This window comes from Hyperolius riggenbachi, chromosome 5 (assembly GCF_040937935.1).
Source record: "Hyperolius riggenbachi isolate aHypRig1 chromosome 5, aHypRig1.pri, whole genome shotgun sequence".
In the NCBI taxonomy this organism is placed as follows: domain Eukaryota; kingdom Metazoa; phylum Chordata; class Amphibia; order Anura; family Hyperoliidae; genus Hyperolius; species Hyperolius riggenbachi.
Window position 1 is genome coordinate 86,047,081 of NC_090650.1, and position 25,113 is coordinate 86,072,193.

General features: G+C 42.7%; 1 protein-coding gene across 3 annotated transcripts; it reads left to right on the forward strand.

Annotated features, from left to right (window-relative positions):
• Nucleotides 1–533: 533 nt before the first annotated feature.
• Nucleotides 534–25,113, forward strand: LOC137519662 (cysteine/serine-rich nuclear protein 1-like). Of its 3 annotated transcripts, none has more exons than XM_068238633.1 (5): nucleotides 534–627; nucleotides 15,479–15,651; nucleotides 18,988–19,247; nucleotides 21,051–21,347; nucleotides 23,092–25,113. In XM_068238633.1, exons 2-5 carry the CDS (start codon nucleotides 15,483–15,485, stop codon nucleotides 24,100–24,102), a joined length of 1,737 nt encoding a protein of 578 aa, XP_068094734.1. In that variant the 5' UTR covers nucleotides 534–627; nucleotides 15,479–15,482; the 3' UTR covers nucleotides 24,103–25,113. The 3 variants fall into 3 exon arrangements, with proteins under 3 accessions (XP_068094734.1, XP_068094732.1, XP_068094735.1); XM_068238631.1 differs by lacking the exon at nucleotides 534–627 and adding an exon at nucleotides 1,330–1,403; XM_068238634.1 differs by lacking the exon at nucleotides 534–627 and adding an exon at nucleotides 14,837–14,863.

Sequence of the window (25,113 nt, forward strand, 5' to 3'; positions counted from 1 at the left end):
TGGAAATTATTTAGAACTAATTATCATGTACTATGATTAAATATATATTTGTCAAGGAGTACTTGTTATATATATATATATATATATATATATATATATATATATATATATATATATATATATATATATATATATATATATATATATATATGATACATTGGGATACCATATATTATAGATAGAATATGCACGTACATACACACTGCATTTTGCATATGTAGGTGCAGCATACTATGTACAGTAGCCTCCCCCTCCCTCCAGTGCTGTAGTAAGGGGGGGCTCGTCATGTCCCTAGCTGTGTGCTGGAGCCCCCCTGGCTGGCTGTAAGGAGGGAGGAGGCCGGAGGTGCATAGAAGGAGAGCAGGAAGCAGCAGAGTGTGGGTAGTAGAGCAGAGGCAGGAGGAGGGGAGGGAGGCTGGCTGGTTGGGAGGCTGGCTGTCTGGCTCCTTGTCACCGCCTGCGTCACCAGCCCGGAGTTTTCCACTGACGGAAAAGGCTGTGCTGCTGGAGAGCGGAGTCAGAGCAGGAGGAGCAGTCCCAGCGCTCGCTGTGCTGCAGCCTCTCCGGACTATGAGAGCTGCATTCACCCTACGGATCTAACCGCAAGCCCCGGATCTGCCCGGCCAGGTAAGGCACATAGCGGGGCGCTGCTGCTGGGGGACAGTCACACTGGAGGGAAAGTAACGGGGGGCAGCCCAGTCAGCTGTGACAGTGCAGCCGCTGGAGGAGGCGGCGGATCTGCGGGACGGGGTGACATGCTGATGTATTCATGCTGTGTAATCAGGGCTGGCATGCCGATCATTGCAGGGGCTTCAGCGGAATTATTTGCTTAGATTGTTACTTTCTATCAATCCAGTAGCCGGTGTCTATGAGTGCGATAACTGCATACCGGAGTGAGCGAGCGGAGGCCGCCCTCTAGTGGCAGAGTGCGGGAAGTGGATTTAAAAAGCATCCCCACTCTGATTATCATTTTGCTTTATCTGGCATGTAGTGCTATGCTGAGTTGGTTGTCTTTAGTTTTTTGATGTTTTATGGTTTACTTTACGTTTTTGATTATTTTTTATTATCATGATCAATCAGGATGTTTTAGGTTTTCTGCTGTGGATTGCCTTGTGAAGGCCAAAGACGTAAAGTGAATAATTTGGAAGTCCCCTGTACAAGTGGTGTGATAATAACGGGACTCGCGCTGATCGGAGTTGCCGGTTGCAGTGCGGAGCATGTAACAGCCATGATCGGCGCTGGACTGTAGCGCTGAACTTGCAAGGAATGCAGTGCAGTCACCGCTATAGAGTTTTGGCGGACTGTGCAGATAGAGGATGGCGCGCAAATGACGTAGATACAACTTTTGACATCAGCAGCCTCCTCTCTTTGGCAATGGGAACAGGATGGAATAATGACCTAGAGTGAGTCAGGGCTGTGCTATGCTGGAAGTGACTTCACTCATCTGTAGATCTTTCCCTCCCAAATTACAGGAATTTATTTTAACACTTTTTTTATTTGCCTAGTGCATTTCAGGTAAATAACATGACTGGAAATGCCAGTTACTCAATGAGACATTTCACCATTTTCACCTTTCTTGCGAGTTAAGTGATGTTAATGAAGTATATCTCGTTAGCCTGAGAGGTGAGATAATGATCTTGTTGTGAAGCTGGGAATCTCTACTGAATGGGGGCAGCTCAACTCTCCCTCAGGGCATTAACCCATTCAAAACATTGGCTGGCTATTCATTAGCCCTGGTTCTCTGTGAGTGTAACTCCTTAATCATTATTAATTGCTTGTAGTTGCTACTTCTCACTATGGATTGCAGTGTGACACTGTTATGCAATATAGGTATATACTGAGGATAGCCTCTCCAGGCTGTAGAAACGTTGTGCAATAGTATTTATGCCTTCCAATAGACAGGAGCATCCACTTGTATTTTTGGTGAATTTGGTTAAAACAACCTGACTTAATACTTTTCAGACAATGGGGAGCTTGTTAAGTAACCCACAGCAACCAATGTATTGGGTGAGCTTTGTAATTTGTGGTGTGAATGCAGTCTATATGTATACAGTCACTATCTCAGCCATTATACATGTTTTTTTTGCGTTGCATTATGGGTAAAATGGGGCCACTTGCAAGTTAGAAGCTTTAGCTCCTCTCTACCCTGAGATGGAGTCAGTGACTTCAGAGATAATGCTGGCCACTCCCTTGGATACTAACTAGGCCTGTGGCCACACCTCCTGCATTCTTACCAAGCCCTAGGCATGTGCCCAGGATGTGCCTCTGGATGATTCAGCTCTGTGTATATTTCCTTTCATAATAGGATACATGTATACTTTTGTTTCAATTTTTTTGGATACATCTGCGCTAAGGTACCCACTTACCACATTTTTCAGTGAAGATTCGCCTTAGTGATTGTCAGAAAATAAACCTCCTTGATGTCCCAAATCGATTGCGACCAAATATAACGAGCCTAAAAATGATCGTTCAATGACAGTTTATTCAATCAGAAAAATTGTTGTGACGCATAGGAAGTACACATTGGTTCATTGATGGGAGGAATAATCAATGTTTTATGACATTTTATTTCCTATCCCATTTCTCTAATCACTTGAGCGATTCTTTGCTGAAAATTGTACAGTTAGTGGGCCCCCTTAGGCCTTGTTCACATTGCGTTCCGTTCGCGTGTCCATCCACGTTGGGCTTTTTTTGAGGCGTCTTTTCTTCCGATTCCCGGCGCTTGGGTGGGCGATTTTGTTTTGTGCTTAGCGGTTTTCTAATTGTATTTTCCACACAGTTTTGAAATTCACTCCCTGACACAAGTCAGGAAGTGAACTCTTTGCCCCAGAAAAGAATACATACAATGTATGTATTCTTAAAAATGCGAAGGAAATCTCTGCACAAAGCGATTTTGTGAGCGTTTTGCGTTTCTCCTATACTTTGCAACGGGATCGCCTCAAAAATGGTCCACACATAGCTTTGCTAGCCGCACCGCGAATGACCTACGCTGATATGAAACTTCTCATAGACATTCATTGTCCACGCGGTCGGGGGGAGTTCTTTAAAAACCGCACGCGGATGAAAAAGATGCTGGAAACGCCTGCAGTGTGAACAAGCCCTCGGTCACACAAACCAAAAGCCACCTACTAATATATTGCAGCCTGATCAACTTGGATGGATTTGATTGGTTCCTGTGGGCTCTGGGCATAGCAATGGGTATTCTGGCCCTGCTGCTATGTGTAGTGTTTAGAACTCATAATAAGGCTTTTGTTCACACCTGCGTTTTCAAAACGCCGGCAAAATTGCAGGAGTGATCTTTCTGCAATTTCACGCGGAAAAATCACTGAACACTGCGGCGATCGCATTTAGCGCTTCTATAGCACTGAAACGAGATTGCCTAAAAATGGTGCAGGCTACGCGTTTGCCGTTTCTGGGCGATTTGCGGCGATTCCTGCAAATCGTTCAAATAAAAACAGGCCCATAGACTTCAATTACACTAGCGCTTTGAAAAAGAGCTAGCGTTTGAGCATTTTGCTGATATCGCGGCAAAATGCTCTAGTGTGAATGGGGCCTTAGCAGAATAACGTTATATAATTTACTTTACTCATAGGCATTCATATGTACTGAATAAATCACAAATTTACATTGACTTTTTCTTTTTTTAGCAAAAACACTATGTAAATGATCATCTCTGCATATTCATTAGTGCAATCCCAGTCTCCCACCTGTGTAAGATAATGTAGATGCCTGCACTGCTATTTCCATGGAACCCCCCCTCCTCTGTAGAGTGAGTGGTTCCTTCCCCCATCAGGACTATATTGTGCTGTGTGGGAAAATTCTCTTATCTGTGAAGAGTGAAGGTATTGTTAGCAGTCTAGGCTACCCTGCCTGCCTCTCACATATATAGGGGGGGGGGGGGGGGGGAGAATAGCTCAGCCTTCCTGCTTCTGTGTAATAACCTAATCTACAGCAGAGCCTATGGCATGTAATATTATTATTACCGCTATTAGTTTTTTTTTGTGTGGAATTAATGGCAGCAGATGCTGTGCTTGCGTTAGCCGTGGTTCTCGCAAGCCTTTGTTTCCGTTCTGTCACTGCGATTCCTTCTATCCACCGAGACAAGCTGCTGGGATTTAGGGTCGCATGGTGGGATTTGGATTAATGCAGCCGACTTGAAGTACGGTCTGTCTGGCTCGTTCCGATAGACCTGGAGCACATCGAGAACAAAGTGTGAAATGCATGTTTCTTCCTTGTATTTCCGTCATTGATTCATGAATGGGGCTGGTGCAGTATAAATATTTGGAGAGAGTTTCTGAACAGAGCGGTTTTGTTTTCTCATTCTGGGCTATGCGGAGATGTAACGGTGCGTTCAGCTGTCACTACTTGTAAGCCAGGTGTTAGCGAGAAGCGATGCCTACTTGGCAGGCCGGGACGCCGCGTTCACATGTTAATAGGGCTCCTCTTGAGACTCTGTTGCCTACCTGTTAATACTGCAGCTATTTGGCATCAGGTTTGCAGTCTCAGTGTACTAATAAGGTCACCACATGATCTGCGCATGGATGAAAAAAGTTTAAGACATTCATTTAGGAAAGGGTTCTTAACAGTAAGAGTGATTAAAATGTGGAATGTATTACCACAGGAAGTAGTTATGCCACATTCTATACCTATGTTTAAGTAGGGCTTAGGAAACCTTTTTATCCATTTATTTAGGAAAGGGTTCTTTACACTAAGAGTGATTCAAATGTGGAATGAATTGCCACAAGAAGTAGTTATGACAAACTTTTATATCTGTGTTTTTAGGGAGGTGCTTAGATGCTTCCCTTGTGTTGAAAGACATTCATGGCTATAATTGCTAGATATTTTCTGGTGGTGGAGCTTTCATTGGTATAGTCTGGTGTTTTTTAAAGGGTAATTTCAGCTGCTGATATTGCATATTTTACTTGAATCCTGTTATGCAGGGCTTCTTTGCGTGAAGAGTGCGGCAGAATGAATTACAGCTTGCATAGCTGCTGAAAGTGCAGGTCTGAAACCTCCCCTCCCCCTCTAGACTTACCTGATTAGCTGTGTTTTTATTTACAAATGCTGCTTTTAGCAGGGGGAGGAGCCAGAGCTGGTTTCACCTGCCCCATCCAAGAATGATATCTTAGATGTCATAAGATAGTAGGCCAATAGACCAGGTGAGGCAAGCAAGGACACTGAGTGTCCTGATCCAAAGCCATTTTAGAAACCGAAACAAAGGCAGCATTTTGAGATCTGCAAAAAGGTATCGGGATTTATTTATTTTTTTGTTTTGATGTATTTCTGCAACTGTGTGCTTTTCAACTTGTTTACTGCAGGTCATGGAAAGGTGAATGTGCAAAACACCATGACAAATTGTCTTGTGGTTGCTGTTATCACTGAGGCCCTCTGGTGGTGAAAATCCTCTGGTGCTGCCAATCTGTTGCAGCAATTCTGATGGGGTCTGACTTTCCCCTGCAAAAGTTGTGAATTACTTTTATATTTTGCAAAGTTTGTCAGATTTTAGGCCTCATTCACACTAGGACGTTTTACCGGCGCTTTTCAATCACTGGTGGTCGTTAGCGTTTTGAAAATGTAATGTACTGCAACATAATGTGTATGGCAGTGTTCACACTCAGCGATCGTCTGCGATTTTCTGAAATCACAAAATTGCTGCATGCCGAATTTCTTAGTGATTTTCTTTCAATCTTCTAGAATCGCAAAATGCAATCTCTCCAAAAGCTCTTTCCTGTACAGTGAAAAATAGCTTTGCAAAACGCTAGTGATTTTGCTAATGTTTTGTGATTCCCAGTGTGAAGGGGGCATTAGAAAGGCCCAGTGTTTTTCCTTACAAGCAAAACATTCACTTTACACATCCCAGTCTGCATGTTTTTTTTTTCCTGCTAGCTTCTTTTGAGCAGCTTTCTCTTTTGCTTGTTTGTTGCTGTGCAGAGTTTGCAAATTTCAGCCTGAATAAAGCAGCGAATAACCTAGAGGTGGATGTCCTGTCAGGCAGAACCGGTTTCACCACTTCCACAGGCCTCCTCCTGGATTTGCATGTCAATGATGAGTGAGTGCTGCACGGCTGCCACACGTGTCTGTTCCGCTCTCTGTAAACAGGTGTCTGCCTTTCAGAAAGGAAGGCGTACTCTGCGGAAACCTCCTCCTTGTTTCCTGAGGTTTAAATGTTTTTTAAACACCTCTTTAAATGTTTATAATACGATGCTGGTCTTTTACAGCTTATTTTAACTGAGTTCCTTGCAAGCTAATGAGTCACAATGGATTTCTCACTACTGTCAGCAGCAGAGGATTCTGGGAAGTGATATACATGTTATTATTGGACCCCTGTTACAATTATAACTAATGTCAGCTTTGTGTCCTGTCCCTAAGAGTATTGATATTAAACTGGAAAAGCCTATTTTTTGTTTATTCAGCGCGTGTGGGTATTGGTTAATTCCAAATCGTCAGACACTTTTTTTATTTTGATTGTTCGAGGTAGAACTACATGCAAATTGCAACCAAGTTGACATCATATCAGAAAAATAGGCATCTCTGGTGGTAATCCATGTCAACATCAGGAATACATATTGAATTTTCTATGGCCACCTGAAAGCTTAGTTCACACCTTAAACCGCAATCGTTTAGCGCTTATGATTTTGCGTTGCAATTTTTCTGTTTTTGTGTTTTCCGTGGCAACATTCACGTTTAAAAAAAAAAAAAAAAAACATTCCCCACTGTGTAAATTCGCAATGTATGCGATTCCCATAGACTGCTACAAGTAGCAGCAGTCGCGTGAAAACACACACTGAATGCGAAAACTCATCCGCGTAAAACCACTGGCATTTAATGTGGACACAAGTGGGGTCTCACCCTTTTAGCAACATCGCTCCTTTGAATTGCGATTTCCAGAGCACTTTAATGAATAATGTATTTATTAATTTCCGGTTACAAGAGTTCACTTCCTGACATTAGGAAGTGTCAAAATTAATCACTCAGCAAAAGCGCTTACAAAAGCGTTTTTCAAGGCGCAAAGCGCAGGGAAAAGATATTTTAAAATCGCTCAGTGCTTGCAATTGCGCTAGCTATTTGTAATGTGAACAAGTTGTTCAAGGCCTAATACCTTGTGCTCATGGATGCAATGCTGGAAGCATACTATGGTGTAAAGTCACCTCTGTAATTGACTTGTGTCCTCTATGTAATACTGTGCCTGTTTACTGCCTTATAGGACAGCGAGCTGCTCATTCCTGACATTCTTCCTTGCAAGGAAAATACGAAAGCATTTGTTGATAACAAGAAGGCAGCGGAATAACCCTGCCTCACATCTTCCCTGCACACGCCCATTATTAGGGAAATGTGTGTGGAGTTCTTGGCAGAGCGGTGTAACTTAGGGTGGTCCCTTCTTCCAAAGGTCACATTTTAAGGAACTGTTTTCATTGGCTTGACAAGTGATGTTTTTTAGCTTTGACTAGAGGATATTATGGGATGTGTTTTTTTTTTTTTTTTTTTTTTTTTTTTTTATTCCCAGATAAACCAATTAGATAATGTTATCAAACTTCAGTCAGAAATTAAGGGGTTACCAATGCAAACCAGATTCTAGTTCGCATTTATTAGATTAAGACCCCCAAGAAGTTCTTGAATTTAAAGTGGACCTGAACTCTTAACTTCCTCTCTGCTCTAAAAGATAAGCAACAGCATAATCTTTAAAGAAAACATTTTATCTGTAACAGCTGATATAAATCTGCAGTGTCTACTTCCTGCTTTCAGGGAAGCAGACATAGGGTTAACACCCTGTGTTTACAAATTAGCTGCTCTGCCAAGGCAGCCAGCTGACACAGCTGAGAGATCAAAGTACATTTGTGATTCATCATAAGCACCTGCAGTTCTCCCTTGGTAAGATGTGGATTCTATATGGATTCTTTTGTACTGACTGTGAAAAATCTCATTTTTGACCCCTCATTAAAATGTACCCTTTTGATCATTGTGGTATTATTCAATGGGGTTCTACCTGTTTGAAATCGATAATCACATATTTTACATTTTTTTTTTTTATCAGGATCCGTAATATGGATTTGCTTATGGACACCATAACAGCTTGCAGGGTTTACTTTAAGAGCTACTGTGCTAGTTCTGTCAATCTGCTCACCCACAGATAACGTTTATCAGCTGCAAAACTGTCACTCGCAGAATTCATGTCTTATTTTTGTGGCTCTGCTCCTTTAAGGCCTTCCGCCTGGTGGGAGTGGCGGTGCCAGACTGGAATTCCTGAGGTTTTAGTCCATCGGCTCTTGTACTTGTTCAAAAAGCTGTTTTTAGTAAAATAGATGAGTAACATGGCTGAGCCAAGAACAGAATGTCTTTTGGCAGTGGCAAGTGAGGCAGATTATTATTTTTTCTAATAACCTGGAATAAAATAAAGTTAAATAGCCCTTGTGTGTAGCAGAATGCTGGCCGTTGACACCGGCTGAATAAAAAAGCATTCTATATATTTTTCTTTTTCTACCTTACTATTTTCAAGAATTTATTTTTGTTAGCTGTGATGCGGGTCCTGTGAAGAGATGCTATGTGCGTTCTGCTGGCCTGGGGTGACTTAGGTTTTATGTAGAATTAAGTACAAATATCATAACTAAATCTTCAGAAATGTCTCAACTTTTTCTCACCCAGAATGGTTTGTAATGGTCTCTGTGGAAAAAAAATTGTGTGCACGGTTGTTCCCTGACGACAACATTGGCAGTTATAGCGATTTTGTCAAGTTGGGTCCTTGTACCAACGACTTTAGAAGTTCCCATAGTGGACAGTTTCTCATAAACTTCCTACTAAAAGGGTCAGATTGTCGATTGTTCGGTAATGTCTTCTGACCAGAAACCATTGGTTACTTGGTTGTTGATCAGGTGTGGCAGCAAATATTCATTGGTCACTGGCAAAAAAAATAAATAAATTATGGACCAATCAATATAGCAGGAAGCCCAACAGTTTGCTGAGAAAAAATGGGAAGGAAGTGGGACAGCCATTGTACACGTATGCAGTGTTCTCCCCAGGCTCTTTTAGCCGGGTGCTCCACCCGGCTAGATTTTGTGACCACCTGGCTGTCATTGGCTCACCTCCTCCTATGCTGTAAGCACAGTTGCCCTGCATTTTCACCTCGCCCCACCCGGCTACTTTTTCATGCCACCCGGCTGGAAAAAAATTCTGGGGAGAACACTGCGTATGTATGCTGGTTTGGCTTCCCCAATCCGATTGTTTACTGATCAGAAAGTGTTGTGGAAAGATTTATTTTATTGGATTGGAGGAGAATCGATTACCGGTATGTTCCATTCTGCATGGTAGATGGAAATTGACCAAATATCTGGTCAAATCAACCATTTTACTCGATTGGGGAGGATGGAAAATATTGGTCAATCGTAAAAGAATCGGCTACTGTTCATATGATTTTGATCAACACAGAATCGACTTTTGGTTTCAGAGCATGAAGGCGCAACATTGTTCAGATGAGTGAAGAATTGCGTAGGATTTTGCTCGTAGTATGTGTGGGCCACTAGTCGGTCAACAGTTGATCAATCAAAGTCCGTAAATACGTTCTCTACAAACAACCAACTCTGCAGAAACTACTTTACCGGTGACCAAAACAAGCAAGTCTTTCCAACGACGGTTTCAGCACACAAATATTGTAAACGATCTACTCATTTAAATACTGTGCGCGGAAAGGACCAAGCAAGCATTCTGTAGAACAATGTCGTAAAAGCATTGTACATACACAGCCGACTTCCCGATATCTGCCCAACAGTCGTCTGATTCGATCCACCAGATGGATTGCAGTGTTCTCCTCAGGTGCTTTTAGCCAGGTGCTCCACCCGGCTACTTTTGGTGACCACCCGACTATCATCGGCTCGCCTCCTTATCTGACTCTTATGCTGGAAGCAGAGTTGTGCCGACAATGCATTCTCCCCCAACCCGACTGTTTTTTCATGCCACCCGGCTGGAAAAACTTTTTGGGGAGAACACTGGATTGGGCAAAATGACTGATATTGGTCATTTTGGCAGTAACCATCCCCATCACTGAATGCGTGCCCATGTGGGCAAAGACATGTCAATGCCTGTGCTATGTTTATGAAGCAGGTCCTGACTTATCTCAGGTAGATGAAGGCCTGTAAGGGATATGGAGGCTGCCATATTATATTTCCTTTTATGCCATACCAGTTACCTGGCTGTCCTGCTGATCCTCTACCTCTAATTCTTTAAGCCATAGACCCCAAAAAAGCATGCAGCATATCAGGTGTTTCTGACATTGTCGGACCTGCCAAGATTAGCTGCATGCTTGGTTCTGGTGTTATTCAGACACTATTGTAGCCAAAGAGATCTGCAGGATAGCCAGGTAACTGGTATTTTTTAAAAGGAAACAAATATGAATGCCTTCTCACTACAATTGTTCTTTGAATGACCGCCTTTTTACTCAGTCCGGTAACTGTTGTATACATCATCAATATGTATTTTTACCATTTTTGACAGATGCAAAAAAAAAACAAAAACACTAAAAGGCATTTTCTCAGTTATTGGGCGTCAATTGCTCCCTTTGATTCACTTAGCTGGCTTAGGAGTGCCGTAAAAAGATCATATTAAGCCTGCCATTCACAGTCATGTTTTATTTCAAATCTGATCCATTTATTTCACAGAATTCAGGCCACTGTGCTCTGTAGCAGGTTACTGTTCCTTGTTCTTTTGTAAGCAAAAGCTGCAAAAAACCCCATTCCCTTGCTGTTGTAGAAGCGCCAAATATCGAGCAGCGTTGCTCTAATCACCCAGCGGAACAATGCTGCCCTTGCAGGACATCAGGCGTTCCGCTAAAATAGGAGCTGAAATGGCTGTTACTTCAGGCCCTGATGTCCTGAGGTGACCTCTTCACACAAAGCTCGTGTGACTCTTGGCCACTGGCTCCCTCTGACAGTTTCACACCGCACTCACTTTGTAGCAGCCCAGCGAGCAAAGCTGCTTAACAGGCTTTCTAGTGCAGTCTAGAGCCACTTTACCAAACATCTGGCAGCAATTTACCATCCATAATTCAGTGAGCAACAACTGCAGAACAGCCTCAGAAACCCAGACCGTTCTTATTAGATGCTGGGGGATTTGTAAGGTCAGCGGCATTGACCTTATTCACACCAGGTAAGGCTGTGTAGCGATTATTATTTTAACAATAGCAGTACTTGCTCTAATCAGGACAAATAAGGCTAGTTACTGATGAATCAGTATTGTGGTCATGTATTATAAATATACATACACACTATAGAGGTAGACTTCAGGCTATGCTAGTCCAGCTGTTGAAGCAATCCTGTCATTAGGAGGATAGGCAAGTGGTATTGCTAACAATTGACATATCCTTTGTTGAAAAGCTTACAAGAAATTATTGATCTTCTACTGACTTGATCAGATCTCTAAGAAAATTGGTCAGAAATTGATGGAAATGCCGCCACTAGCTTTGCAGCACTTAATTCAGTACAAAGATGGGTGGTTGTGACTTGTATGCAGCCGGAAGCCTGCTTTAGCAGTGATGTGCAGACTGCTGCTGAGACACACAAAGCAGCCAATCTATGAATGGCAGTGCTTAAACTCTTGAACTTTGCCCTTTCAGCATGGTGGTATAAGCAGGAGGGAGTAACTGGTAGTAGGACTCTGTAAATGTCTTCAGGCATTGTACAAGAATTGTGTGGGAGTGCCTAGTGGTGTACCTGTCTTAAAAAGGAACTGTAGTGTGTATTACATAATTTAATAAAATTGCGCTTTTTTTTTTTTTTTTTTTTTTTTTTTTTTTACAATATTCATGAATAGATTTAGCCAGGGTTTGCCCATTGTAAAATATTTCCTCTCCCTGACTTACAGGGTGATCTGTGTGGAATGTTCTTTACTGGGAGTTCTATGCACAGAGGGAGATATTGCTTGCTTGGCAGTTGGAAAAAGCCATTATTTCCCACAATGTAACGAGGTTCACAGACTCGAAACTGTCAGGACCATGGCCTCACACTATGGGAGAGGTTTCACCACAATATCAGCCATACAGACCCCCCTGATGACCTATTCGAGGAAAGGTAAAGATTACTTGTAGGGAAGTTGGTATCGGCTATTGATTGGGATGAAGTTCAGTCCTTGGCCAAAGTTCCTCTTTAAGTAATTTCATATTTTATTATACAACACCAATCAGCTGTCAGCAGTAATGAGCTATGAATATCATGTATTTTTGTTTAGACTACAGGATTGCTGATAGCATTAATTACATATTCTACATGCTGCAGTGTCCTGTCCGATAACATATCTTCAGTAGCACGTGTGGAAACGATAAGGGATTCATGAGCCAGCCTAGCCACCTACGTAGAAGTGCCTTAGTGCAATAGGTAGGGTAGCGGAAAGTCATCATAGCATAGTGTTGAATTATTGAGTTGCTATGGGCACTCCTGGCCCCAGTGGTGCTGAGGCTGTTGGCAAGTTTTATTAACCCTCTGTCTGCTGTGATGGGTAATGCATTATTATTGTGTATTATAATTGAAACCGCAGTCCCTGGTTCTCTGCTTGCTGTACATTAAACGAGGCATCAGGGCCACAGCAGGTCTCGCATAACACACTTGTAAATAATTAACCAGCTTACTGTTTTCCCACTCTGCAAATATAGCACTAATTCAGCTTTAATCACCTGCCCAGCGCTGTTGGTTAGGTTAAAGTGTCCCTTTGCTGATGCCGATGTTATTTGCTACCCCGTCTAATAGCACTCAATATTTTTCAGGAAGTAAAGCATGGGGAGCAGCACTGATTAGATCCGGAGGAAAGGCTTCCGCTTTGCAGAGGTGCAAGGTTCTGCAGGAAAAAAATGGAAGCTAGATCAAGAAATGATTGATATTGGCTGTGTAATTCATTAATTTTGTTCAATCTACCGAGAGAGGGCAGGTCATCATCTTTACTGCTGGCAGACAAGATAAATGGGCATGAAACGGTCAGGGCCATGGCTGTGACATTACACTGTAGGAGGAGTTTCACCACAATATCAGCAATATAGTTGTCCCTAATGCTCTATTTGAGAAAAGGTAAAGGTTTCTTATGGGGAAGGGAGGGTATTATAGGCTGCTGCTGAACGGAATTGTGTTCAATCATTCGTTAAAGTTCCTCTTTAACCTTCCTGGCCACCTGCGCAGGAGGTTTTCTCAGGCCCTGCTGGGCCGATTTGCGTAATTATTTTTTTTTGTTTGCTGGACGCAGCTAGCACTTTGCTAGCTGCGCCAGCACACCGATTGCCGCCGCCCCGCACTCGATCGCCGCTATCCGTGCCGCCGTAGAGCCCCCCCCCAGACCCCTGAGCTGCCTGGCCTATCAGCGCCAGGCAGCGCTAAGGGGTGGATCAGGACTCCCTTAGACGTCATCCCGCCCCGTCGCCACGGGATTTCCTGGGGGGCTGGGGGGATGCCGCTGAGCAGCGGCTATCATGTAGCGAGCCCTAGGCTCGCTACATGACTTAAGCAAAACGGCAGCGCTGCCCCCTGGCGGTTTTTAATGTACCGCCAGGGAGGTTAAGGGCTAGCAACACCTTTCAAGTTTTTACTGTTTTATAAAATTTATATAACCTTACTATGGTAGTCATTTTGTAACTGAACGCTACTAAATAGTGTCTCTAAGCTTTGGCTGCTATTAAAAAAAAAAGTACGGTAAATGTGAAATTTAAACTTGCTGGATGCCATGGCAACAGGCCATGACTTCTGTGCCGGTTTCTCATTGGTTTGGGAGTCTGCACAAAGAAGGAAGTAAAACTATATGCTGGCTGGTTTGCTGACTTGATCTCTATATTCCGTCTGAGGAGAGATCCTCGTGTATGAAGATGTTTTAGCATAAATGCAGCGTTTGGGTGTGATGCCTCCTATCTCGGTGACACAGTGATAGGCAGGTTTTCAAGTCTCATCGTACAGCCTATCAAGAGCAAGATCTGGGAAACTCCTACATAGACCTGTTGGTGTAATGTAGCCCCTTCAAATTCCTGAAATAGAGATGTTGTGGGTTTTTTTTTTCCGTTTTTCCCTTTCCGTGTAAACATGGGGAAACCCTTTAACTTGTGGCAATATTGGTGCTTAATATGAGCATTTGCTGCTAGCTATGGACACAGTCCTATGTCTATATACTAGCATGATCTGATGTGCTTACCAGGCAATCAGAGTGATATTTAATCTCAGGAGCCACAGATGGCAATAAAATCCCAGGGTAGCTACATTTCTCTAAAACGTTGTAAAAAATAAATACGTGGAACGCATCTTGCGTGAATCAGAGCCATATGACTAATAGACCTGCAGTTTCTTTATTTGGACTACAGGAAATGATGCTTGCAGTTATGCATCACACTTAGTAGGTGCTGCATGAGTAGTATTAGTGTACTACTTGACCTTATCCTGTGACAGTCAGCACTCTCTTCTGTCAGGAGTGAGAGGCCCCCTCTGAGTGATGTCACTGCCAGTCGGCTGCTAACCTCCGCACTGCCTCCTCTCAGCCCCTCTCCGTCACTACAAGCCAAGGGCACTGACGTCAGCACTGCTTACTAGCTGAGCAGTAAAAAGTTCCTTGGCTTTTCCTCGTCAGGCTCTCTGCGCTTGTCACGTCTACCGATAAACACACAGGCAGACTACTGAGTCACCCTGAGTCATTTTTCCAAATAATGCCTGTGCCGTGATGTCTGCGCGAGCTTCCTCCTACATGAGAGCTAATATTAAACTGCTATCTCGTAAGCGTGTGTTAGAATCGTGATCAAGCAAGTGGATTCATTTCATTCTTTGAGCTGGCTTCTTTTCCTACTGAAGCGGATAGCGATATTATCGTCTACATTCCTGGATGTGTACTTATCCCAACCACGACGCGATGGGCATTGCCTGTGGGTATTTGTTTATGGCATTAGACTATTTGCTATTATTCTTGAGCATCGAGAGGTTAACGTGCCCTTGTTAAGGCAGATGTCCGCATAAACAGCCAGGAGAGACAGCGTAGACTGTGATCGGAGGCACAGAACGTCCTTGCTTGAGAACTATTCATTGACGTATCCTGGGGCTTGAAAATTCTTAGGGAAAAGAAAATTCTTGGTTTCTATGTGGCGTGTGTTTTTTGGGGTTTTTTCCTTAATCTGACTTCCCCCGTTCTTCCCCCTCGAGCATTTCTGATTTAGTAAGAACCTCCTGCGTGATTCCCCAGGGAACTACAGCATGGAAATCATGTGTAGAAATCCAGGCACATTTTATTTTTTCACTACCGTTTCTGGTCTCGGTAAATGAGCTCACTGGAGCTGAATGAGAAGTGACAGGAAGCAGTTGCAGCATTATTACAAGCTGGCATTAATTCCTGTATTTAAAGCGATACGTATTGAATAGACACATCTGTAAGGCTATGTGATTATATGTTGTTGTTGTTGTTGTTGTTATTATATTTTTATTTTTTTTACTAACTTTATTGTATGGAGAAATAATTCATTTGCTTGCCTTTTTTTTTTATATAGGTCTATGAAACCAACAGCCATGAGCGGGTTACTGAAACGCAAGTACGAGGCGGTGGAAGATGACTCCACATACTCCTCTTCATCATCTCCATCTTCGTCGGCCACCTCCTCGGGAGGAGAATCCGATGACGAATACAACTACAGCCCCCGGCCAATCATTAGGGATTACACCCGTAAGTAGATTGACTCGAATAGCATAATGCACATTGATGGGGAGTTGACTTCTGAATATTACAATGGCGAACGCTGCAGCTGTTGTTCACAGCAACCAAGAAGGGTTTATGTATAATTCACAAAGTACATCTTAACAAAAGGGGATATGGAGGTTGCCATATGTTTTTCAATTTAAACAATACTGGTTGCCTGTCTGAATCACAGACCCAAAACAAGCAGGTGGCTAATTCAGTCAGAAACACCCGATCTGCATCTGCATCTTCTTCAGGGTCTATGGATAAGAGTATTAGAGGCAGGGGATCAACAGGACTGCCAAGCAATGTGCATTGTTTAAAAGGAAATAAATGTCAGCCTCCATATCCCTCTCAGTTCAGGTGTCCTTCAAACCCTCATGACTGGACTGGACATAAATTATTTTTTTTAAGTTTTGGGTAGAGTAGGTTATGGTGTTGGCCTCTGGTGTTAATTTACTGCCATTGGTTTGTCACCCATGGGAGTATTTTTATTTTTTGCCACCACCAACAGGAAGTAACTGACACTCAACAGGAAATTTTCATTTTAGATAGTGTGTGTGTGTGTGTGTGTGTGTGTGTGGGGGGGGGGGGGGCGTTTGAACACAAGTTTGTATTGCTATCTGGTACAGTATTTAAATTAAAGGCGAACCCCAGGAAGGAAATGGCAATGCACCGAGTATTTGGCAGAAATTAGTTATGACAACAATAAAACACCAGCGCCTTTTACACTCAAATGTAGTATTTTAAAAAGAGGTGTTTGGTGCTGGGCTGTACACCTAGGGAGATAATGGTGACTTATTGTACTTAATTTCCATGATTTCCAACATCAGTCTGATGTTCACTCTAGACAGTCCGGTTGCTATAGGCAACAGCTTCCCTTGTGGGTCAGCATCCATGAGCTCACTATGCATAACATCTGTCCCAGTGTTTTCAGTGAGGCCACAGCAATAAATCAGAACAGCCTTCCCTTTAGTATGATTTTAGCAGGATGGAAGTGCTAATATCTTGCTGGCTGTTATGCATTACAGGACCTGATCTGCAGTAGGTTTTTTTATTATTTACCACCACCTGCCTGGCACAGAGTCATTTGCATGTTGCTGATAAGCCAGTACTTTATTTGAACTCCTGTTAAATGCTGGGCGCTTATAGATAGGAGGTAGGGATGTGCATAGCCACAGCTAAGGCCTTATGCTCTCTCTGTTGTACGATACGACTGTAAACTGGTCTTTAAATAATCCACATAGTTTCCGTGGCTGCAGCGGTAAAGATGTCAACTCTCCAACACCTGAATAAACACACAGAGCACTTTCCCCCTTTGCATTCTGGAGTTTTATGGTATATAATCCAGCGCACACACTGCTGCAGAGTGCTCTGCTCTGAAAGGGACTCCCCCCTCCATTCCTACTGACTTGAGTCTTTAGTCTTGCATATTTCCATCAGTTAGGCAGAAATGTAATTAACGCTGATTTTAACAAGTCCTCCTGCCATCGTGCAGTAACCTGCACCAGCCAGTAAGATTTCGGTGTACAGTACTCCAATCTAGACAGTGAAAAGAATTCCTGATTTCTGAGTGTACACTTTGTACATTACTCTCGCGGTCAATGCACTCCCAATGTTATTTAATCCTTCTGTTTGGTTTTGCGATCTAGCTCAAATTTCAAGTGATGAGAAACATGTTAGCACTAAATCGTAATGGACCAAATATTTGTAAAACACGTATTTAAATGACCACTTGAGGAAAGATGAGTAGAGTGTATTTTTTTTTAAGTTCTTTTGGAAGAATGTAGCTTGTTTAGCCTTGTTTAACATTATGTATGGCCAAAGTACAAATGAGAGAGGAGCTGGCAGATGCAAGTCTGCTGGTCTGCTCTTATTGGAAAAAGGGGACTTGCTTAGTAAAGCTATGTACACACAGGGAATTTTGCCTGCAATGATCTTCAGCAATGTCTTCAGGTGACAAGTTACCCCTAATCAGCATTCAAGTGAGCTGTTAAGTTCTCTGCTATGAAGATCATTCTGTCCTATGGAAAGTGGAGGGGAGGGGCAAGTGTTCTGTCCTGTGGAGGGGAAGGGCAAGAGTTCTGTCCTGTGGAGGGGAAGGGCAAGAGTTCTGTCCTATGGAGAGTGGAAGGCGAGCAGGTGGTAATTTAAATGAAAATTACAAAAGTGGATGGCTGAGTTGTATCTTACTTGGCGAAGCGCTCAAATGTGGGCTGGTGACATCTGTATTCCTAATATATTTTCACCTGCCATAGTCCTAAGCAATGGAAATCTAGTACGTTGGCATAACAATCTCCATTCAGCTCCGTGTGAACCAGCATGCTTGGCCACGATTTTGAAGAATTACCCAGTGTAAAATCACAATATTAGGAGAAAGAACACTTCACTAATGAAGCCATCTCTCTAAATTTTGATGAATGTGAAGAAATGACATTTTTACGCCTTGCAATTTCTTTTTTATTTCTTTCTCTCTCTCTCTCTCTCTCTCTCTCTCTCTCTCTCTCTCTCTCTCTCTCTCTCTCTCTCTCTCTCTCTCTCTCTCTCTCTCTCTCTCTCTCTCTCTCTCTCTCTCTCTCTCTCTCTCTCTCTCTCTCTCTCTCTCTCTCTCTCTCTCTCTCTCTCTCTCTCTCTCTCTCCCCTGTCAGGGCCCTTTTCCACCTGCAATCGCTAGCGTTCACGCTGATTGCTAGCGATTGCTGAATCGCAAAACCGGCGATTCCCCCGACGTTTGCGGCCGCGATTTTGCTATGCTATGCACTGCATAGCAAAATCGCGGCAATTATCGCTCCGCCGCGCGTTCGCGACAAAAGCGAATCGCGGTAGTGGAAATGACCTACCGCGATTCCTATGTTAAAAAGCAAACCGTAGCGATTGTAAAATCGCTAGCCGTTTGCGGTTTTGCGATTCAGCCAGCGCAAACGCGCTGGTGGAAAAGGGCCCTCAGAGAGCTGCCTGCCAAGCACCATTGTAGTGGATGGGGAAGGGAGTGGTTAGTAGAAGCTCAGACAGCTATCTTTTCAAGCTGAATAGATTAGATAGGTCAGACACAACTTTGGTGATTTATGCTCCACGAGAAAGCAGAAGGGGGAAAATGAAAGTGTAGTCAATGAACCTCTTATCAATGGAAGGATCTGCTTTCGAAAATAAAAACAGAAACTCCGCGTGTTCTGTCATCAGACATATGTACCACCGGTCCTATGTGTGCGGACTGGCAGTGGAACTGTTGACTATTAATTTCATTGACTTTTAAAAGGACTGTATTGTTTTTGTTTTTAAAACAATTTTATTTAACTTTTTTTTTTTTTTGCGTGCTCCCTACAGCTGTATCAATTTTAAAGAAGGCAAAACTTGAAAAGAAGAACAAAGTGCAGTTCGATCAGGTGGTGGTGTTTTACTTCCAGCGATGCCAAGGCTTCACCAGCGTGCCAAGCAGAGGAGGGTGCACCCTTGGCATGCGGCGGAAACACAGCTACAGCCAGCAGTTCACTATGGAAGAGTTCTTTGCGGAGCAGCTGACCCGACGAAGGGAGAAGTTAAAAGCGAGGTTAAAGGAAGAGAAACTACTGGCATTAAAGAACATGGTGAGTACTGATGAGCGTGAATTTCTATTGAAATGTCTGTAGGGACCTGTTCGGAATTATAGACTTCCGACAGTGTTTTTGACTGTTCAGTGATTTTTATATACGAAAGCAATTTTAACCCACGGTCAAGCTGTAAGGGTGCGTACAGACATGCGACTATAGTCGTTTGAAACGATCGTTACCGACGGCATTGCCCGACGATCGTTTGTAAAAAGTGCACAAACGATCATTAAAACGACCGACCGAGATATGTCGTTGGTAAAGAACGATCAATTCTGCCAGATCTTTTCCAACGACCATCGTTCAAAAAGTAATGTCTGTACAACGATCGGTCGTTGATCGTTCGTTCTCAAAGCTTTGCACATGCTCAAACAGTTCTTTTTGACACTTGTGTTTGAAATCAGTTTATACATCATGTTGCGCACGCAACGCTCGTTCCAAGATCGTTCGTACACGAACGATGTTCAAAGTAGCCTTTCTTCAAACGATCATCGGCCGATACCTCCTTTAACATCGTTCGTCGTTCAGAACGAACGATCGTTATCGTATGTCTGTACGTACCCTAAGCCCCTAGATTTGTAACAGGACCTCCTGATCTGGGAGATTCATGCTTTTTTGGTATATATTGTGGGGTATGACACAAGGACTTTTGGGGGTCTAAGTGGTTTTACAAACATTACCACGTGATACCCAAAGAAGGAAGAACAGATACAAGGCTACATATTCCTGCTCTAGAGTAGACCCCATGTGTCTGCTTAAGGAGGCGGGACTTTGCACTTTACAGGAAGTAAGTGAGCATATTTTAAAGAGTAACTGTTAGCCCCCAAATTGAAATTTAAAACACTATTGCAATGTTTTATTTATTATATAAGTGAGCCAAAAAGCCAATGTACAAGTTAAAAATCAATCTAATTTTGTTACTATCTAACCTTTTCCCCCAGCTCCGGACGCAAGCCGCATATCAGATACTGTAGCATGCAGAGCATGCCTATGTCTGGCCGACCCCCCTCTCCCCCCCCCCAGGACCAGGTGCCAATATATTCTCCCCACCGCAGCTGACCGCTCTGACACGGAGACAGAGCGGCAGCACTTCCAGAGCAGCACCGCAGAGCAGCCAGCGCCGTGCATCTCTCTCACATGTGATTCTCTCACATGTGACTCGGCGGCGGCTGCTCTGCGGTGCTGCTCTGGAAGTGCTGCCGCTCTGTCTCCGTGTCAGAGCGGTCAGCTGCGGTGGGGAGAATATATTGGCACCTGGTCCTGGGGGGGAGAGGGGGGTCGGCCAGACATAGGCATGCTCTGCATGCTACAGTATCTGATATGCGGCTTGCGTCCGGAGCTGGGGGAAAAGGTTACATAGTAACAAAATTAGATTGATTTTTAACTTGTACATTGGCTTTTTGGCTCACTTATATAATAAAACATTGCAATAGTGTTTTTTAAATTTCAATTTGGGGGCTAACAGTTACTCTTTAAGACCCGAACTCCAAAGAAAAATGTCTCCAAACTTCTTGGAAGGCAACAGTGCTAAATAAAAACAAAATAAAGTTCAGCAATCGCTGATTTCAGTGCTGCACCTTCTAGTAACCAATCCCAAGAAATCTCACTAGTCTGACCACTGTCGGTTCTTGGCAGGTGGCCTTTAACTTCTGTATGCCATTGCAGCATAGTTTCATAAACTTTCTACGTTTGTTTCCATGGCTCTATTAATATGCATTGAGTTATTTTGGTCATCGCATGACGCAAAAATGAAAAATACTGATGTTTTTATGTTACCTTTACACTTTACTCTGTTTTCCGCAGTATACGATGAACGGTACGATAGAATCAGAAAAGGCCAATAACCTCAGCATAGATGACATCTGTGATGAAGATATTGACATGACCAATGCAGAGATTGAAGATGGCTTCAGCCCCCGCATGTATCCTCCCAAGAAACGGAGAGCTTTGCTGAAAGCGGAAGGCATAAAGAAGATTGACAAAACAGAAAAGCATGAGCTTAACGAAATTCGGAAGTCTAGAGAACAATGCGGGTGTGACTGCCAGGACTTCTGTGATCCAGAAACGTGCATCTGTAATTTGGCAGGAATTAAATGTCAGGTTAGTGTGGCCTTAATGGATTTGTTTCTTTAGCATTGTTTCTCATACTTAGTGGTTTTATTAGTTTTTGTTTTGTTTTACTTGAAGCAAGCCTATAGTGAGCCAGATATGGAAGCTGCCGTTTTTATTTCCACTTAAAAAATGTCTGTTACCTGGCTGTCATATCTTTTAGCTTCAGTAGTGGCAGTCATGCAATTAGTGGAATCTGACTTGGAGTCAGATCACTTGATCGTTCTGGGTCAGTGACTCTTTATGCATTAGTGGCAGAGGATTAACCAGGTAAGTAGCATTTTTTTTTTTTTTTTTTTTTTTTTTTTTTTTTTTTTACATGGTAGCAAAAATGGCAGCCTTGTTATCCTGCTTACTATATGTTTCCTATTTAGAACCTGTAATCTTACATTTTGTTTCCCTTTATAGATGGATGGGCAGTCTGCCCTAAAACAGGCAATAAATGATTGTTCACGCACACACCTCCCTCACCTAAGCTTATATTAGTTATATATAATGTTATATAATGCAAAGTTAGTTTTATTATTCTGTTATAGTAATAAGTTGGTTTTAAGAGGAACTACTTGCCATCTCTCAGTTTACATTGGCTTAGGCCAGGGCTTTCCAACCTTGTCATCAAGTACCACCAACAGTGCATGTTTTGTGGAAATCTATAGGTAGGAAATCAGCTCTGCTGAGATATTAATTACCTCACCTGTGAATATTTGTGGTTTTCTACAAAACAAGTAGTACTGTTGGAGGGCTTTGAGGATGGGGTTGGGAAGTTCTGCCAAAAGCCTGATACACACATTCAATTTTGATTGGCCAGTCACTGTATGAGAGCTTACAACACAACCTGTTCATAGTATTGGCCCTCATATTACATGGAGGTGGTAAAATTGGTCTGTGATTGGCCAATCATAATTGGATATGTGTACGTGCCTTAAAGGGAACCTTAACTGAACGGGGGGTAAAGAGTTTTACTTACCTGGGGCTATTACCAGCCCCCTGCAGCAGTCCTGTGCCCTCGGCGCCGCTCTGGAATCCTCTGGTCCCCCGCTGTCACTTAGTTTTGTTTTTGACGACTCACCAGTCGCCGGCCGCCATGCGTATTATTGGACGCATTGACCAATGCAATTAGCGCTATTGCGGACCGCAACGCGTACAAAAATACGCGTTGCCGCATATCTACTCGTGCGGAATGCGGCAACGCGTATTTTTGTACGCGTTGCGGTCCGCAATGGCGCTAATTGCATTGGTCAATGCGTCCAATAATACGCATGGCGGCCGGCGACTGGTGAGTCGTCAAAAACGAAACTAAGTGACAGCGGGGGACCAGAAGATTCCAGAGCGGCGCCGAGGGCACAGGACTGCTGCAGGGGGCTGGTAATAGCCCCAGGTAAGTAAAACTCTATACCCCCCGTTCAGTTAAGGTTCCCTTTAAGGCCATCCATAGACCTATTACGTTGGGTTAAAGCTTGGCCACAATCTGACCAGTCAGTACACTTATAACCATGCCTTACAATAATAAGAGACAGACATCCACCATGGCCAGTCTGATCTGTTGAGTTTTGATTGGGCAAGCAAGTCATGTCAGGAACAGCAAGCCTTGCTGCTACCCATAGACCTAATTCTGTTAATCCAGCTGTATTGTGATGGCAGCAACTAACAGAAAAAGTTTATTTTGGGATGACTGGGGTTCTAAAGCAAACCAAACTAAAACTTTGAATAACACTTTATTTATTTGTTTTTTTAGAGGGATCATTCCACTTTTCCATGTGGATGTACAAAAGACTGTTGTGGAAACCCTACTGGAAGAGTAGAGTTCAATTCATCCCGGGTACAGACTCATTTTATCCATACGGTTATGAAACTTGAGCTTGAAGAGAAAAATCAGAATCACGAAGGGCAGGATGAGCCAGAAGAAACCTGCAGTGAGCAACTCGACACACTTGAGAGCTCATCAGTAGAGGACAACGATGATGATGATCAGGAAGAAGTAGATGACAGGATGGTTCCCACTACAGCTACCACCAATTCCTCAAGCTCTGATGACTCTTCCTCCTCCTATCATTTCAATATGGACTTAGAACCAGGCAATGAGAACAGTTGTAGCAGTGACACAACAGACAGTTCCAGCTCTTCTTCTCAGAGTGAATCTTCTGAAGGGCCTTATGAACTTGCTTCATCGGATAAATCCCAACCGGATTTCGAGGAAGACTATCTTGCTAGGATTCTTCATTTCAATGACTCGGAGTACGAGGAAAACAGCAGTGACTGCCAGGACAACTTAAGTTTCTTTCATAGTACAGATTTCTTCTGTGACAAAGTTTACGAGTCACTTTATAGCCCAGAAAAATCAGACTCATTACTGAACATTTCAAAGTGCATGGATGAAAATGCAAACCAGGGTGCAAATTGCTTTTCGGACAATGGGGTATCTGTGGCCGGCTCTACTGATTCTACTGTGACGCAAGGAGAGCCACTCTTAAAAAACTATATGGATATCAGCCTTTCTTCGGAAACCTTTGATCTGCCTGATGAAGCAGATTACAATTTTGGAAATCTTTACAATTCGTTAAGTGAATATGATAACTTTGGTTCCCAGCAGTGTCTATTAACTTTTGTTCCTGGATTTCCACCATCAATGGACACTACTGCAAACTTCTTGGAATCTTTAATTAGCTCCTCAGAATCCTCTGGTGACAATCAATACTTAGAAGATGCCTTAAAATCGCCATCTCCTTTTGAGTCGCTTATAGCGTGATCTCTGGATTACTTTATCCCTGTGGCATATTGCAGAGACATTCAATAACGTCTAAAAATTTGCAATGTTTCTATGATTTACATGGATACATTATATTTTTGGTCTTTCTATGGATTAATGCCTTTTTGGATGGAATACTGCCACAGCAATCTGTTTACTACAAGTCTGTTATGAACTATTTTTTTTTTTTTAAAGGACTTGTACATAATACTTTGAACATAATTCGCGGGGGGGGAAAAACAAACTATTTTTATGGATGTGTACAAAACCTCACACGTGAACCATGTTCAACACTTTTGAAATAAACTCTATTCATGTATTTATTGTAAAAAGAAAAAGATATTTGCAGGAGTAGTGTGCACTACTTGGGTTTACAGAAAAAAACAAAAATTTGAAAAAAAAAACAACAAAAGCAAACTTTATATAGAGCTGTTTATTTATTGCAAATTCCAGGAATGAGTCGAAAGCTTGAACTAGCATGAGTTTTTATTTAAATTGGAAATACCTCAGATGTATTATGAGTACAATCATATTTTTTTCATAATATATCTGCATTATTTATAAACTAATATTTTCTGATTTCTGTTCTATATAATTTCAGTTATATTTTTATCCCCTGGTTCAGCATTGTAAAAGTGCAATATTACAGCAGCAGTAGTCCTATATGAAAGGACATGTTCACTTAAAGCAAATCAGTGGGAAAAGAAAGGAGCTAATGTTAATGTGCAGAAACCTCTGTACCAGAGTTTATTCAGTGATGGTTGATTTTTGAGCCACCTCTGATTAATCACCCCACAACTTCCTCTAGTAGGGCGAGGGCGTGGTCTGTGGGATCTAGCAGTTGCTCTGTTTAGGACTTAAATATGCTGAATGGTGGAGTATATTGACAGAGCCATGCATCCATATCTAATTTGCACTCCCCCCTTCTGTACCCACTGATGCAATTCCACTGAGTGGAGTCGGCATTTAAACCACTGATGACATTAAAGGGACTCCGAGCAGTGCAGAAAC

Excerpts from the sequence above, each read along its gene's own strand:
- LOC137519662 (XM_068238631.1), top strand. The coding sequence starts at position 1,375 with ATGGGAACAGGATGGAATAATGACCTAGA. Across the intron at positions 15,652-18,987 it reads AATCATTAGGGATTACACCC|CTGTATCAATTTTAAAGAAG; the intron begins GTAAGTAGATTG and ends TGCTCCCTACAG. Across the intron at positions 19,248-21,050 it reads TACTGGCATTAAAGAACATG|TATACGATGAACGGTACGAT; the intron begins GTGAGTACTGAT and ends TGTTTTCCGCAG.